The 13,880-nt window shown below is 39.6% G+C and overlaps 3 protein-coding genes across 7 annotated transcripts in view; 1 reads left to right on the forward strand and 2 right to left on the reverse strand.

The window, feature by feature from the left end:
* Nucleotides 1-4,676, forward strand: part of prlrb (prolactin receptor b) — a 6,636-nt gene extending 1,960 nt beyond the window's left edge. The window contains 6 exon segments of the mRNA XM_008335844.3: nucleotides 1-132; nucleotides 878-1,044; nucleotides 1,259-1,400; nucleotides 2,268-2,364; nucleotides 2,443-2,512; nucleotides 2,596-4,676. The exon segment at nucleotides 1-132 is cut by the window's left edge and continues 22 nt beyond it. Coding sequence (XP_008334066.1) covers nucleotides 1-132; nucleotides 878-1,044; nucleotides 1,259-1,400; nucleotides 2,268-2,364; nucleotides 2,443-2,512; nucleotides 2,596-3,081 — 1,094 coding nt within the window. The 3' untranslated portion in view covers nucleotides 3,082-4,676.
* Nucleotides 4,273-11,446, reverse strand: LOC103397546 (selenocysteine insertion sequence-binding protein 2). 2 transcript variants are annotated; one of them, XM_025053205.1, is made up of 19 exons: nucleotides 11,411-11,446; nucleotides 11,219-11,304; nucleotides 10,353-10,441; nucleotides 10,125-10,260; nucleotides 9,974-10,037; nucleotides 9,348-9,505; nucleotides 9,177-9,252; nucleotides 9,005-9,099; nucleotides 7,741-7,914; nucleotides 7,555-7,611; nucleotides 7,397-7,477; nucleotides 7,183-7,306; nucleotides 6,949-7,103; nucleotides 6,728-6,848; nucleotides 6,510-6,639; nucleotides 6,180-6,400; nucleotides 5,948-6,102; nucleotides 5,389-5,614; nucleotides 4,273-5,176 (listed from the first exon to the last, which is right to left on the reverse strand). In XM_025053205.1, exons 2-19 carry the CDS (start codon nucleotides 11,225-11,227, stop codon nucleotides 5,070-5,072), a joined length of 2,178 nt encoding a protein of 725 aa, XP_024908973.1. In that variant the 5' UTR covers nucleotides 11,228-11,304; nucleotides 11,411-11,446; the 3' UTR covers nucleotides 4,273-5,069. The 2 variants fall into 2 exon arrangements, with proteins under 2 accessions (XP_024908973.1, XP_008334068.1); XM_008335846.3 differs by lacking the exon at nucleotides 11,411-11,446 and having other exon boundaries at nucleotides 10,125-10,256; nucleotides 11,219-11,391.
* A 124-nt stretch (nucleotides 11,447-11,570) lies between these two features.
* LOC103397548 (major facilitator superfamily domain-containing protein 10) overlaps nucleotides 11,571-13,880 on the reverse strand; it is a 6,427-nt gene continuing 4,117 nt past the window's right edge. For all 4 annotated transcript variants that reach the window (XM_008335847.3, XM_025053207.1, XM_017042937.2 and 1 more), the window contains 5 exons: nucleotides 13,652-13,760; nucleotides 13,068-13,158; nucleotides 12,888-12,935; nucleotides 12,509-12,598; nucleotides 11,571-12,425 (listed from right to left, as the gene is read on the reverse strand). In XM_008335847.3, coding sequence (XP_008334069.1) covers nucleotides 12,322-12,425; nucleotides 12,509-12,598; nucleotides 12,888-12,935; nucleotides 13,068-13,158; nucleotides 13,652-13,760 — 442 coding nt within the window. In that variant the 3' untranslated portion in view covers nucleotides 11,571-12,321. The remainder of the gene's footprint in view (nucleotides 12,426-12,508; nucleotides 12,599-12,887; nucleotides 12,936-13,067; nucleotides 13,159-13,651; nucleotides 13,761-13,880) is intronic.

Genomic DNA, 13,880 nt, shown 5'->3' on the forward strand with positions numbered 1-13,880 from the left:
CAGGAAGTAACACCTGCTTCTTTGACAGAAACCACACCTCCATCTGGGTGGACTATTTCCTTACTGTGGTGGCAACTAATGCAATGGGAAATGCCACCTCCAACACATTTAAGATGGATGTCATGGAGATTGGTGAGTGGGAAATTGCTATTTCAAAATAAAGGTCACAATAATGCAATTGGAGCTCTGGTGACAGCAGAACTATTGATGCAGATTAGTATAAATGCTGGCTTGAATTGAAACAACAGTCTGACACGTGTGTGTGTGTGTGAGTGTGTGTGTGTAATGAGGTAAAACCTGTTTATTGTACTGTAATGATGGAAGTGTCGAGGATTAGATTTGACTTGTCAGTCTGCATCAGACTGTTTAGTGTCTTCATCCTGAAACATGACAAACCACATTTATTTACTGTATTTTATTAGTTTTAGGCCATTTGTTGGTGAATATCTAAGGTGCCTCTGAACCTGCTTGTCTTGTTTAGGACTGTGTTCTATGGGTTCTATTTCTGTTCTCCTCAAAATAATATTATATTATTATTATATAACATTATTATGAAGTAAACACTTTCCTGCTTAGTGTCATCTGTCTTCAGAGACTTTAGTCTACTTTGGGTTGTTACAAACTATCTTAGTATAGCCTAACTTGTTTTACTGAATACCCACTTATATGGCTAACAGTGCTATGTTAAGAATGAAAGAATTAACGTACAACTTATCCGCAAGTGTTAACAAAGAGTTCACCATTTTAAGTTTCCTGCTTCCATTATGTTCAGGTGACAGGAGAAACATTACATTTAAGAATAATACAGGTTTGTTTTTTTTATCTTGCGTTAATGTGAATGTTGCCAACACAAACGGTCATTGTCTTATGTTGACAGTGAAGCCCAACCCACCTGAAAACATTAGTGTGCAGGTGTTGAGACATGACGAACACGAGCACCTGAGTATCAACTGGCATCCGCCGCAAAATACAGACACGGGGTCGGGTTGGGTCACCATCAAGTATGAGGTCAGGGTGAAAGATGAGAGCAGTGATGACTGGAAGGTAAGATATTCTGTTATATCACTGTGATGCCACTCACACACTGTTATGTTGTACCATTCATGTGTAGTTGACGACCCAACCAGGAAAAACTGATGGGTCTACGTGACAGCACCATGTGTGGTTGCTAATAACTAATTAGTTGAGCAGTACTAGCTGTCAGTTGCAGTTGCTCCCCCCTGAGGTCAGTGTCTGCCCCCCCTCTCTCTTCTCACAGATTTACACATCTGGAACACAAATACAGTTCAACCTGTACACTGTCAGTCCTGGGGTTTCGTACCAGATTCAGGTTCGCTGTAGATTGGACCACAGTTCCTGGAGCGAGTGGAGCAACGCATTGTCCGTCAGAATCTCCAGCTGTAGGTCTCATCTATTTCTCTCATCTATGAATCAGAATCAGAAACGTTTTTATTGGCAGGTCGGTTTTCACCTACGAGGAATTTGTTGTGGCATACAGTGCAGCGAAGGAAATGTACATGAAGGTATACAATAAAATAAATTCAATTATGCCTATAGGTCGAGATTTACAGAATAGTCCAGAAAAGTGCAGGTGTGTGTATGTGCAGGTAGGGGTGGGTGGGGGTGCTGTGGGGGATGATACGCTGCAGTCTGTGCAGATCCTTTGCAGTGGCAGCAGCAAACCAGATGGAGATGGAGGAGGTGAGGATAGACTCGATGATAGAGTGACTTTGGCAAATTGAACTGTTTCAGCTGCCTCAGGAAGTACATCCTCTGTTGGGCTCTTTTGATCAGGGAGCTGATGTTTAGCTCCCATTTAAGGTCCTGGGTGATGATGGTTCCCAGGAAGCGGAAGTGTCCCACAGTATCCACAGGAGAATCACCCAGGTTGATGGGCGTGGATGGTGGTGGGCACGTCCTGAAGTCCACTGTCATCTCCACTGTTTTTAGGGCATTGAGCTCTAAGTTGTTGAGTCTACACCAGGTGGTCAATCTCCCATCTGTACGCTGACTCGTCCCTATAAGAGATGAGTCCGATGAGGGTGGTGTCACCCTTGAACTTCAGGAACTTGACATTCTGATGGCTCGAAGTGCAGGTGTTTGTGTACAGGGAGAAGAGCATGATGGTGTTGAAGGCTGAACTGAAATCCCCAAACAGGATCCTGGTGTAGGTCCCTGTTTGGTCTAGATGCTGCAGGATCTAGACCAAACAGTGGTGGGCTAAGTTGGCCAGTATTGTATTAATAATGAAAGCATTTATGGTTTAGATCCTCAAAGGGAAAAGGCCTCGTGGATTCCGGTGTTGTGTCTGTCCACAGTTCCGGTTCTAACAGCCCTGTGTGTCCTGGTGATAAAGAGAAGGAAGTAAGTGACGATGATGATGATGATGATGATAAAGATTGATGATGATTTATGTGACTTATTTAATTTTCTGTCTGTCAGTGTGAAAATGTGTCTCCTTCCTCCTGTTCCTGGTCCAAAGATCAAAGGGATTGATGTTCAACATCTCAAGGTACAACATTTTTAAATGTAAATGAATCATGAGTCAGACTTGTGTTCTTGGTCCTTTAACTCAGTGAGACGTTGTTGTAACAGAGAGGATTAACTGATAACATCAGCAGCGCTCTGAACGTCAACCACAATTTTCCTCCTGTTGTCGCATGGAAGGATGAAAACGAAGACCTCCTCATCATTTCTGACGATGATGCGCCCATAGACCTACCCACTTTTCCCAAACACAAGAACAACTTGGACATCAGATGTGAGTTATTGGTAAAAGTAAAACCAAACCTCTTGGAGGACAGACACCTGTGTCCAGCTGTCACCTCCTCCAATAGCTATGTGGTCGACGTGAGTAAGAAGCAGGACAACACTTTACCTGAAGACTACAGCAGGGTGAAGGAAGTGGCTGGAGACAACAGTGTCCTCCTACAGAGACAGTCAGCAGCCTCTGTGTCCTACACAGACCTCAACAATGAGAAACCACAGAGGTTTAAGCATGTGGCCGACAAAGGGAAATACTGCCCGGAACTGATGGGCAGCGACTATGTGGAATCAATGCCGAGTCCACCCACAATATGACTCTGCCCCCTAATGACGGCGGGAAGGAATAACTGAACATCTGGTGGTGTCTCCTGGTCTCCAGAGGGACAACCTGGGTCACATTGTGTATTCTCAGTGTGTAATCCTTCAGTCGTTAAAGACAAAAAGACTCTTGAACTGAGCGTTTTGCCGAATCACTGCCGAGTCACGCATAGGACTGCTGATTGAGTAGCCCTTTAACAATGATGACACAGCATCCACTGAAAGAATGCTGACTTGGTGTCTAGACATAAACTAGATTGCTGCTAAGTCGCCACACTGACTTAGTATTCCAAAATGTAAGAACACTGCTTTTGCATCTATGCTCTCAGGTATGCTGACTCAGCATCCAAGCACAATGTTAAGTGAACCGCACATTTTATGAGATGTTTATGTTAACAGCCTGCTCGGAGGTGCCGAGTATGTGGTTCCTCTGGGAATTAAACCCTGGACTCTCTGCTCGCAAGGCAGACATGCCAACCACTATAGTACGGAACAACATCTTAAGTATTCTCATCAGACAGCCTTGACCATGTCCATACACAACTGCTACCTTAGTGTCAATATTTTCAAAAATGCTGACTCACTATATTACTCCACAAAAACAAATGCTGAGCATCAAAGCATATACTGTGTTTATATACATACATACAGTGGACTGTATCTAAATCTGTATTTATCCTTGTATATTTTTACTCCTGCACACAATTAACTTAATTGTGCACAAAATCAGGTAAAATAAGCTAAAAGAATATTTCACAAAATTAAACACAAAAACACAATGAAACACAGTATTGTACACAGAACCCTAATATTTTAGAAGAACCCCTGACTACTGTATTTTCCAGACTATAACTCGCACTTTTTTTAAATTTTTGGCTGGGTGTGTGACTTATGTATTAAAATATTGTATATAATTTCACATTTGTTATTTTGTAAAGCCTTTTTAATTATAAATGTCTAAGTTTGTTTCCCTCCCTTTTGTAGGTGTGTGTGCAGATACAAATGGAAATAGTTGTGAAAGTTTTTTTTCTGGTTTCACATTAATAAAGAACAAAAAGCAAATGCTGAGTTTGATCCTGACAATCCAGTTCCAGTTGTCAAACACAAACCAACAACAATGATAACAATGAGAGAAAATATGTCTAAAGAAACAAATGTGTAATAATTAACTAATTCAACAATTGTTACTTTTTTGATACATGAAATGATTTTTATTGTTATAGACAAATAAAAGCATTTCTTCAAAGTGTAGAAACATGTTTCATAGAAACAGGCTGCAGCTCTGGACAACTGTGTGCTTCACATTTTTTAAATGACATCAGAACTGACCATAGACAAAGAGAATCTTCACTTCATTGATAATAAAGGAAGTGCAGTCCAGAGCAGTATCAGGGTCACAGCAGAAGCACCTGACATAGAAGCTGTGTGTGTATATATATATATATACAGGGAGTCCTCCACTTACATAGGAGTTCCATTCCTACGGTGTAACTCCATTTTTAGGTCCAAATTTACCTACTAAACATCAGTACTTATGTCACTCACTGACTTACACCTGGGAGCAATAATAAAGGGCAAAAGTTTCCAAAAAACAAAACAAAAACGAAAGAATGTGAATGTAGCACAATCGAATGTATGGCGTACAACAGGCAAATGTAAACAAAGCCGTCTACGGCATACAGGTATAGCGCCACGTGTCAATGTATTTATCCACTCTACTCGCCTACCAATGTCCAATGTCCCACGTAAAATATAAATTTTAACTTTGTACTTTTTTAATACATTTATGGAAGATGGTAGTCGTAAACCGAGGACTCCGTGTATATACTGTAACCTGTGATGTCACACTGTCATCACAGCAACCCCCGAAATGATTGGCATCACCTTGGTATCGGTCACCTAACTGATTGGATAATTATCGTACATTTCTATGACATCAACTTCACCATGTGTTTGAAGTCCTTTTTTCCCCAATGCCATTAATTTTATAGCAGAGATGAATTTTCTTCTTTAACTTCTGTACTTTGTTCACAGTTCTGGTCCAAGCTCAACATCTCTCGATGATTCTTCATCATTTCCCTCCAAAGTTTCACTGCAAAAAGAATTAAATTTTTCTCATTTCATTTGCTTTGAAGTTTTAAAATGTTATTGATGATGTTGATTTATTGATTCCTTTGTGTCTGATCTTCTCAAGAATTAGCACTACACAAACAAATTCATTGATGTCATTCTGTCAATCGCTCTAAGCTAGATTTTTTATCAAAATATTAAAACATTTTTAAAAACAATTCAGCTGAGACTCACTGTACTCCGGTTCCTCTAGACTGGGGATGTTTGGACGAAGGTCCTCCTCCTCATCTTGACTCTTTATCTGAAGCTCCAACTCTTCAGCCTGGCATCCAACCACTATCTCGGTCTCCGTCTCCTTATTCTGGGGGCTTTCCTCCATCTCTGCCTCCAGACTGGACAACATCACTTCATATGCTGTCCTGGCCTCAGACGACAATGCGATCATCTGATGGTAAAAGTCCTGCAGACGACACATCGTTTGAACGTCACTGACTCGATACAACTACCACTGATTGATCTCTATTACTCATCCATCCATCCATCCATTTTCATCCGCTTATCCGTTACCGGGTCGCGGGGGCAGCAGTCTCCACCCAAATCACACTGCACTGTACCAACCCCCCTAAACCTTCCCGTGGGTGGAGAGTCCACTGGAAGGTACCAACCGCCCTAACCAGGATTCGAACTTGCCCAGGAGGTGAACCCTGGGGTTCCACACCAATGACAGAGACACTGCCTCTGGGCCAATGCACCACTCTATTACTCATCATCAGTCATTAATTTGAAAACCCACCTGAGCACCATCATAGTTAAAAATGCCCACCACACTGACAGGCACAGCTTTGTTAACGCAGCGACCCAAGGTTTTCCTCTTTAGAGCGAAAACAAACGGCACTTCCTGCTCCCGACACGTGTCAATAATGCTGTGAAGCGCCTCATCCAGACCACCTGTAGAAGGTCAACAGTCACGTTAATGCAATGGAAAGTATTTTCCCAACAAGCCAGAGTGAGGCAATGACTCTAACCTTTGGATTCAATTCGCTCACAATTTGGCGAAATAATGACACATTTAAGCTTGCGGAGTTTCAGGTGTTTCAGAACCTCCCTCAGACCCATCACGATACGACGCTTCATACGAGCCTTCATTGGGTCCTTTTGGTACAGACGGTCCTGGAATCGAACCAGTTCCTTCAGCAGAGTTGTCACACAATCATCCACGTCTCTGCTCAGCATCTGACTGCAGTAACTAGAAAAAAAAATAAGTAGAACTGTAAATTGTAGCTCACAATTAAGATTTTCACATAACATTTAAGGATAAAGATGTTGAACAAACACACACATACACAGAATCTTACTCTCTGAAACGCCTGCTGTGGATTTTAACTTTGTTGAAGCTGCAGGAACCATTTTCTTCTCCTTGACTAAGGTTTGGATCATGAACATTGGGCTGCTCTTCAGGTTCTTGTGTCAAACTCGCACACTCCTCTAAGATTCAACAAAAAAGAACAGCCATCAAAAACAGATCTTCATTTATTTCCTTAACAGCTGATGTTGTTGTTGTCGATATGTTTACCGGTGTTGTTTGTGACACTCTCTTCTCCCTCATCACTTCCTTCTTCAGGCTCCTCCGCTGTCTCACCTCTCTCCTCCATCAGGCGGCGCTGTTTCCTCTCCTCCCGTTCTTTTAGAATGACCTGATAATCAAACAGAAAAAAAGTCATCCCATAACCCAGGGTCCACAGTCCACATCATGGGGCTGAGTGTGTGAATTTTATGTTTGTATAAAAATCTGACCTTCTTCAAGGCGGTAGGTTTTTTGGGTTTGGGCACCTCTCTCTGTTTTCCTTTCTTTACCAGTGGACTGGTCGAGTCCAGTGGATTGTGTGCAAACTTTTCTGGCTTTTTCTGTGTCATTGATGCCTTGTGGACAACAGGAAGTCCTCCACCAACTTCATATGAACACGTACACTTTAAAATTCGAGCTGCATCAGAAACAACTCTGAGATTTATGATGAAACTTTTTCTTACCCGACAGAACAACAGGTTTGTCTTTGTGCGACTGCTGCTGCTTTTTCTCCAGAACCTCCAGCATGTTCCCAATGTCCAGCTGAACAGGAACTTTACTTTTTTTACCACTGACCTTCTCTGTTTTCTACAAATACAAAGACCAATAACACAAGTAAAAACAAGACCATATCCCAAATCCTGCAAAACACCTTTTTCCAGAAAAAAAAAGTCAAACCTGTGCTTTTTTAACAATCTCCAAAGAAACTGAAGATCTGTCTTTGCTCTGCTCAAGCTGTTTTCCTGCCATATGGTTTTCCTAAAAAAAAGGAAACATCATTAACTTAAATGTATATTTTACACCAGACGTGTATTTAAATCTACATTAGTACAGACTTTTGCAGCAGCGCTTCTTTGTACAACAGGACCTAAACCTGGAAACTCCTCTTCATCCTGGTGAAGGAAGACAAAATGTTAAGTTGTCATACCAATAAAAAAAAACTTTAAAGTCAGCTCTGGTAAAAAATATTAATGTCTGGGTTGAACCCAGCTGGTACAGAGAGATAATGAAAACTATTTGACCTCAAACTTGGGAGGCTTCTGGTGGATGACTACAATATCTGATTCTTCTTCTTCTTCATCAACAGCCATTTTGTTCTTTTTCTTCTTTTTTCTCCGCTTTTTCTTTCCTGCAGTGGCATTTTCCTGTGTCACAGTTGTATCTTCCTTTTGAAAATGTTGCTGCTTTTCTCCATGCTATAATCACAAACAGAAAACTGTTCAACTCTGGTTCTGTGATCTACAATGAAGAAAATCATTTTTACTTTCACTGGAATCTACATGACAAGACTACACGATACAATAAATAAACTGTAAAAACATGTACATATACCGTATTTTCCGGACTATAGAACACACCTGAATACAAGCCGCACCCACTAAGTTAAAAAAAAAAAAAACTATAAATTTACATACATTAGCCGCACCGAACTATAAGCCGCCAATATCCAGGTTGAGAAATTAGATATTTACCAGATAAACAGGAACACAGAACGATTTTGTACCGTAAATGTTTATTTATATACCTGAACAGTGCCTGTAACTTGGCAGTAAAAGTGCTGATCAAACAAAACAGAAACGTAATTGATGGCTTTAATCATCTTCCTCCTGTGCACCGAAACCGCTGAAGTCTTCTTCAGTGTCGGACTTGAACAGCCTCAGAAAAACTGTCACAAATCTTTTTAGTGTCTCTGTCAGTGTTGCTCCTGTCTCTTTCATCCCGAGGTAAAGTTTCCTCTGAAGTTGTGCTGCTCTCTCCACAAGGCAGTCTTTCGGAACCCGTTGGTGATGGTGGATTCTTTCACACTACACTGTGAGGATCCACGCACAGATGTCAGAAAAGGATGCTCTTCGCATGCGGCCAGTTTTTGTGAATGATTTCTCACTGCTGGTCATCCAAGCCTCCGACTCACCCCGGAGTGCGGGCGATTGCTTTGGCTTTCAGTCAGATCTGCATGGTGGATACACCTTGGTCGCCTGCTCTCTGTGTGTTCACCCAGTCCTCAAGGGGATTTTCTGGTTCAGGCCACCTGTTTGTATGGCCTCTGAAAGCCTTTGTTGTCTTTTGGCATTGATAGAGTTCTTCCCACTGCCGTCTCCAACGTCTCACCATGGATTCATTAACGCCAAGCTTAGCGCGGTAGCCCTATTTCCTTGCCAGATCGATGGCCCTCAACTTAAAAGCCGCATCTTTGTATAAGCCACATGGTTCAAAGCGTGGGAAAAAAGTAGCGGCTTATAGTCCGGAAAATACGGTACATTTCTACAATAATATTGATAGTGCCACCTTCTGGAAAGTGCTGCTCACTGTCTTCTCCTGAGAAACAGGTTTCTTCGGAGGCTGAGAGGCAACATTGGCCCATGAGCTCACTATTGTCTGACCTGTTCAAAAACAATTGTCATGAATTACTCTAAGGTACTTTATCTCACAGAGGAAGCAGCTGCCAGTATGAACAAACCTGGTAAGATTTCAGGTGGGTGTGTCTTAGAGTTGTTTGGCGATTTACCGGGAGGTGTTTGTGATCTCCTCATAGACTGTTTAACCAAACACCAAATAAACATCTTAGCAAAACATTTTCTTAATTTTTAAAAACGTAACTGTCCAAAGTAATATATGGGGACAGACTCACCTTCCCGGAGTACTCTTTCTGATCAAGAATTGGCGTTGTTGAAGCACAAGGAACGGGAACATCTGACAGTTGTGGGAAATCTGACATATTCACTTCAAATGGGATCCAGTTGTCCAATGCTGGTTTTGAAGTTCCTGCAGGTCTTGCAACTCCAGAACCTGAGATGGTTAGAAACAAATTGTTAGAAAGTTTTCTGCTGGCTGCTGTCATTAAAGCCCCAACTACAAAAGCAACTATAAAGCTTTTTTTATATTACCTACAAACCAACATTTAGATTATACTTTAACTATTAATACGATTAATTGATATAATTATTAAAATTATTATAATATTAAAACAATATATTTTATTTTTTCAACTAATTATTCATTTTAACATTATGATTGAAAACACCACACACAATCTTAAGCAACTGTATTCTTTCACTTTCATGAAATGCAGCATATAAATCTATCTGAGCTGGCGCATCTTGTGATTTCTGCCATTACATGACAGTTACTAAAATGTCTCCAGGGTGGCCAGAAATTGCTGATGTCAAAATGGGGTCACAAACCAAAAAAGGTCGGAAACCACTGTTCAAGAGCCCTAGAGTGAGGGGCTTCATAAGAGAGTAAATACTAAAGCACCTGTTTTCTGTGTGCTTGTGGTGTTTCTGACCACTGCTCTTTGTTCTCTGCTGAATTTTGTTGCCTGTAGAGTAAAAAGATAAAAATTACTTGATAATAAACCCATAGAGACATAGTTTTACTTGGTTTGTGATGCTGTAAATAGCCTGACCTTGGTTGTTGATCTGTTTCTCTGTAGAAACTCATCTCTGTGCTCTCCAACACTAAGACGGGCATTGAAGCTTTGACTCATCACTGTGTCTCCTGCTTCTCTCCTTGTCATCTTTGGGCTCTGACCTGACTGCTTTCTTTACAAAGTAACAAATGTTATTGTTATGGGAGAATGTGTGGTTTAACTCAGGATGTTAAGGAAGGCAAACAACTGACACCAGCTTCTTACCCTCTAGTCATTTGCTCAGAAACGTATGGGTTTGGTAAAGTGAAAGACAGTGAGTCACCTGACTCCGTCATCTTTCTACTCTGTGAGGGCTGCAAAAAAAAAAAAAAAAAAAAATCAGAAACACTTAATAAAACTGATACATTTTATTTTAAAAATAATTCATATTTACCTGCAAAAACCACTATGTCACTACTCTGGTACTAACTGTGGTTTAAGTTAGCAAAAACACTAAATCTATTTACAGATATGAGATGTTAAGATGGTCTCATTGGCATCTCTAACAGCTTGGACTTGTTTTAATATTATTCACTATCTGATTTATTTTATTTCTTTAGGTTTTTCAAACCAAGTAAAACCTTTGACCAACTTCCCCCTTCTTATTTATTAATAAGTAATACATTCATAGCTATTGTCTCGACGCATAACATGTTTTCATCTCTCTATTTTTCATATCAGCCAATTCGTTTGGGTTGTTATTTGTTCCGCCTCTCCTCCATGAAACAAAAACAGGAATGAAATAAAATGTAAAGTAATGTTAACACTAGTTAATTTTACAGATAGGGACTTCAGGCTGATTGCTTATAAGGGCTTCTATTATTGTTTTATTTATACTCAGTGACAAAAGTAACTGTTTACCTACTGCCATACACGTTTGTGTAATCAGTACTTAGCAAAGTCGATTAGTACACGCAGTGCAGACGGTTCACTGTTGGCTTTAAACTTTATCTGTACATGTCTATTATAGTAGTTATGTTGACCATTTTAAAAATATTGTATTTGGTATATTGTTCACTTTACACAAAGTTCATCTTGACTATTAAGTCTCGTTAGCTGTATCTGTTTTGTTCTCTTGTATTTATTCTTACCTTTTCCATGTTCGGTATTTTTTAAAGATACTGTCACATCTTCATCTGTTTACTGAGCACGTTCTTCTCCCTGTCTCCAGAACAAGCTAACAAGTAAAAAAGCAAACAAGGTAAAAAAAAAAAAAAAAAAAAAAAAAAAAAAAAAAAAAAAAAAAAAAAAAAAAAGCCAGAAAGAAAAAAGAAAAAAAAGACCTTGCTAGCTGAACGAGGCTAACTTGAACCTGTTGGAGCGAGGTCCACACCGGAAACAGCTGATGTTCATTTGTAGGAGGAACGTAACAGTGACCCCTTTGTTTATCAAGTGTTATTACAAGTCGAGTTCATCTAAGCGTTGGAAAATATATATTTTGACATAAACCACTTTATAAGTTTGGAGAATTTATTAAAAAATTACAAACATCCTGTATATTTTTAATAATTTTGATTTACACTTTCCACGTTATATAAAATAAGAATGTATACATTTTTGTAAAAGTAATAAGTATAACCTTGCTTTAGCATATACCTCTGTTGGTACAGTAGGATTAGGGCTACCAACAGAGGTATATGCTAAAATCAACATGAAATATTTACTTTCAGCTGTCCTCTACAGTGGTCTTCAGCATAGTGATAGTTTGTACAACCACATTAAGGAGACAAGGGTTATGCTGATCCAAACCAGTGACCAACCTTATAGAAAATAAGAATCTTTAACTGGATATCAATTCCCTGATGTCATTGAAAACTGGAGGGGGCATTTCCTTGACCCTAGAATTACACTCAGATTGCCAGCCACACTATTTAATTCTAATTCTATATCACTTCATACATAAATTCACTTTTTAAATTCATGAAACAGTACTAAAAATAACATATTATATCCTCCATTGTAAAAAAAAATACATCATTGGCATGGTAGTGTAGCAAAAACAGCTAAACAAACACATAAAAAAACTGCATGCACTCAGAATTGGTCTCTGAGACAAAGTAGATATTGGAGTATTTGAAATGGAGTGTGATACCACACATTGCCTGAAGCTGCAATAATTCTGTGCAAATGCTAGTTGTGTTCACATTCACTGGCCAGTCAGAGCGTCACAATGTCACCGCCTTGATCATCATCATCACTCGTCTTTGATCTTGGCCACGGCAGCAAGGAGTGCGAGTGGTACGATGAAGGCAACTGAGGTGAGGATGAAACAGGTTTCGGCTCCAGCCAACCAATAAACTATAATGAAAGTGATTCAAGACATCAAAAATATATACATTGTATGTATTTTTTATTTGACCATGTTAAAAATGTATTCCTACCAGTGGATGATAAAACTGGTCCCAGAGCTCGAGCTAATGCTCCTAAACTCCTCAGGATTCCCATCACAGTCCCTTTCTGTGCCGCTGAGCCTAGAGGCAAAGGTGAAAACACAACTGGCCAGATTAGATACACATATCAGATTAGAAATATTATAATTCAATTAAAAGTATGCTTACCCTAATAAACTGAATATTACAAAAATAGTTTATAAATAAAAACACAATCTAATTAAATAGTTTATGTAGGGAATTATTTAAATAATTAACTACTTATTAGAGCCTAAAAAGATAAACTGTTTGTTAGTTAATCAAAATAACTGTTAGTTAATTGATTAAATAAGAATAAAATGTGATAAATGAGAATTTAGAGTGAACTGACCATGGTCAGAAACAAGCGTGGACAGACATGGAACCACAACTGCGGCAGCTGTAAAGTGAAGGAGGAAAAACAAACGTGATGAGGAAACTATGACTCAACAGAAGGAAGGGACGAAGACACACACACACGCGCGCGCGCGCACACACACACACACACACACACACACAGCTCGGTACTTACCAAAAGAGTACAGGCTCAAACCGATGTAAAGCATAATTAAATTCCAGGACAAACCAATGAGGATGAAGGCTGGAATTAATGTAATGATGGCCTGAAAAACACATACCACAGTGTCAGAGCATCTGCTGCATTGGATCATATAAATGTCATTTACTGTATCCAAAGCAGTTAAGTAGAAGGCAACCGGACTGTCTTGACTTCTTCAAGACATTTTCACTGTTTCTTTAGTTCTACCTGACTGCTCTATCAGTCAGAACTGCTCATGAAAGGAGGGTGTGGTCACCTATTTTGTTTTGCTAAAACAACTTTCTTCACAGGTACTCAGCAACCATGAGGTTGAATACCAGAATTTTCCAGTAGTCAGCTAGAACTGAAGAAGCCTATTGACATGTGAAAACATCGTTGAGAACCCAAGATCATCCAGTTGCCTTCTACTTAACTTGTACTGCTTCATTTAAAGTAAAGAATATACAATAATAAACAATATGCTTTTGCTTATAAACATGAACCTCTGTCTGTGAGAAGACAACGCTATGATGCAGAAAGGTCATGGTAAATATAAGGAAGAATGGTGGCTCTCTCACCATACGAACAGCCTTGATGTGATTCCCAGGTTTGATTCTGCGGGAATATCCTCCCTGGATTATCGCCATGACAACACCAATGAAAAAGAACATCTTGCCCTGTTGCATACTGATACACATACCAACAGTATTGTCAAGATCCAAAATATCAATAAAAATCCAAACTTTCTCCTGGTTTACATTAGTAGGATTATTACAAGGATTAGTAATTTAAAAGTCATAAATGAAG

The sequence above is a fragment of the Cynoglossus semilaevis genome, chromosome Z (genome assembly GCF_000523025.1).
Source record: "Cynoglossus semilaevis isolate Cse_v1.0 chromosome Z, Cse_v1.0, whole genome shotgun sequence".
Taxonomy (NCBI): domain Eukaryota; kingdom Metazoa; phylum Chordata; class Actinopteri; order Pleuronectiformes; family Cynoglossidae; genus Cynoglossus; species Cynoglossus semilaevis.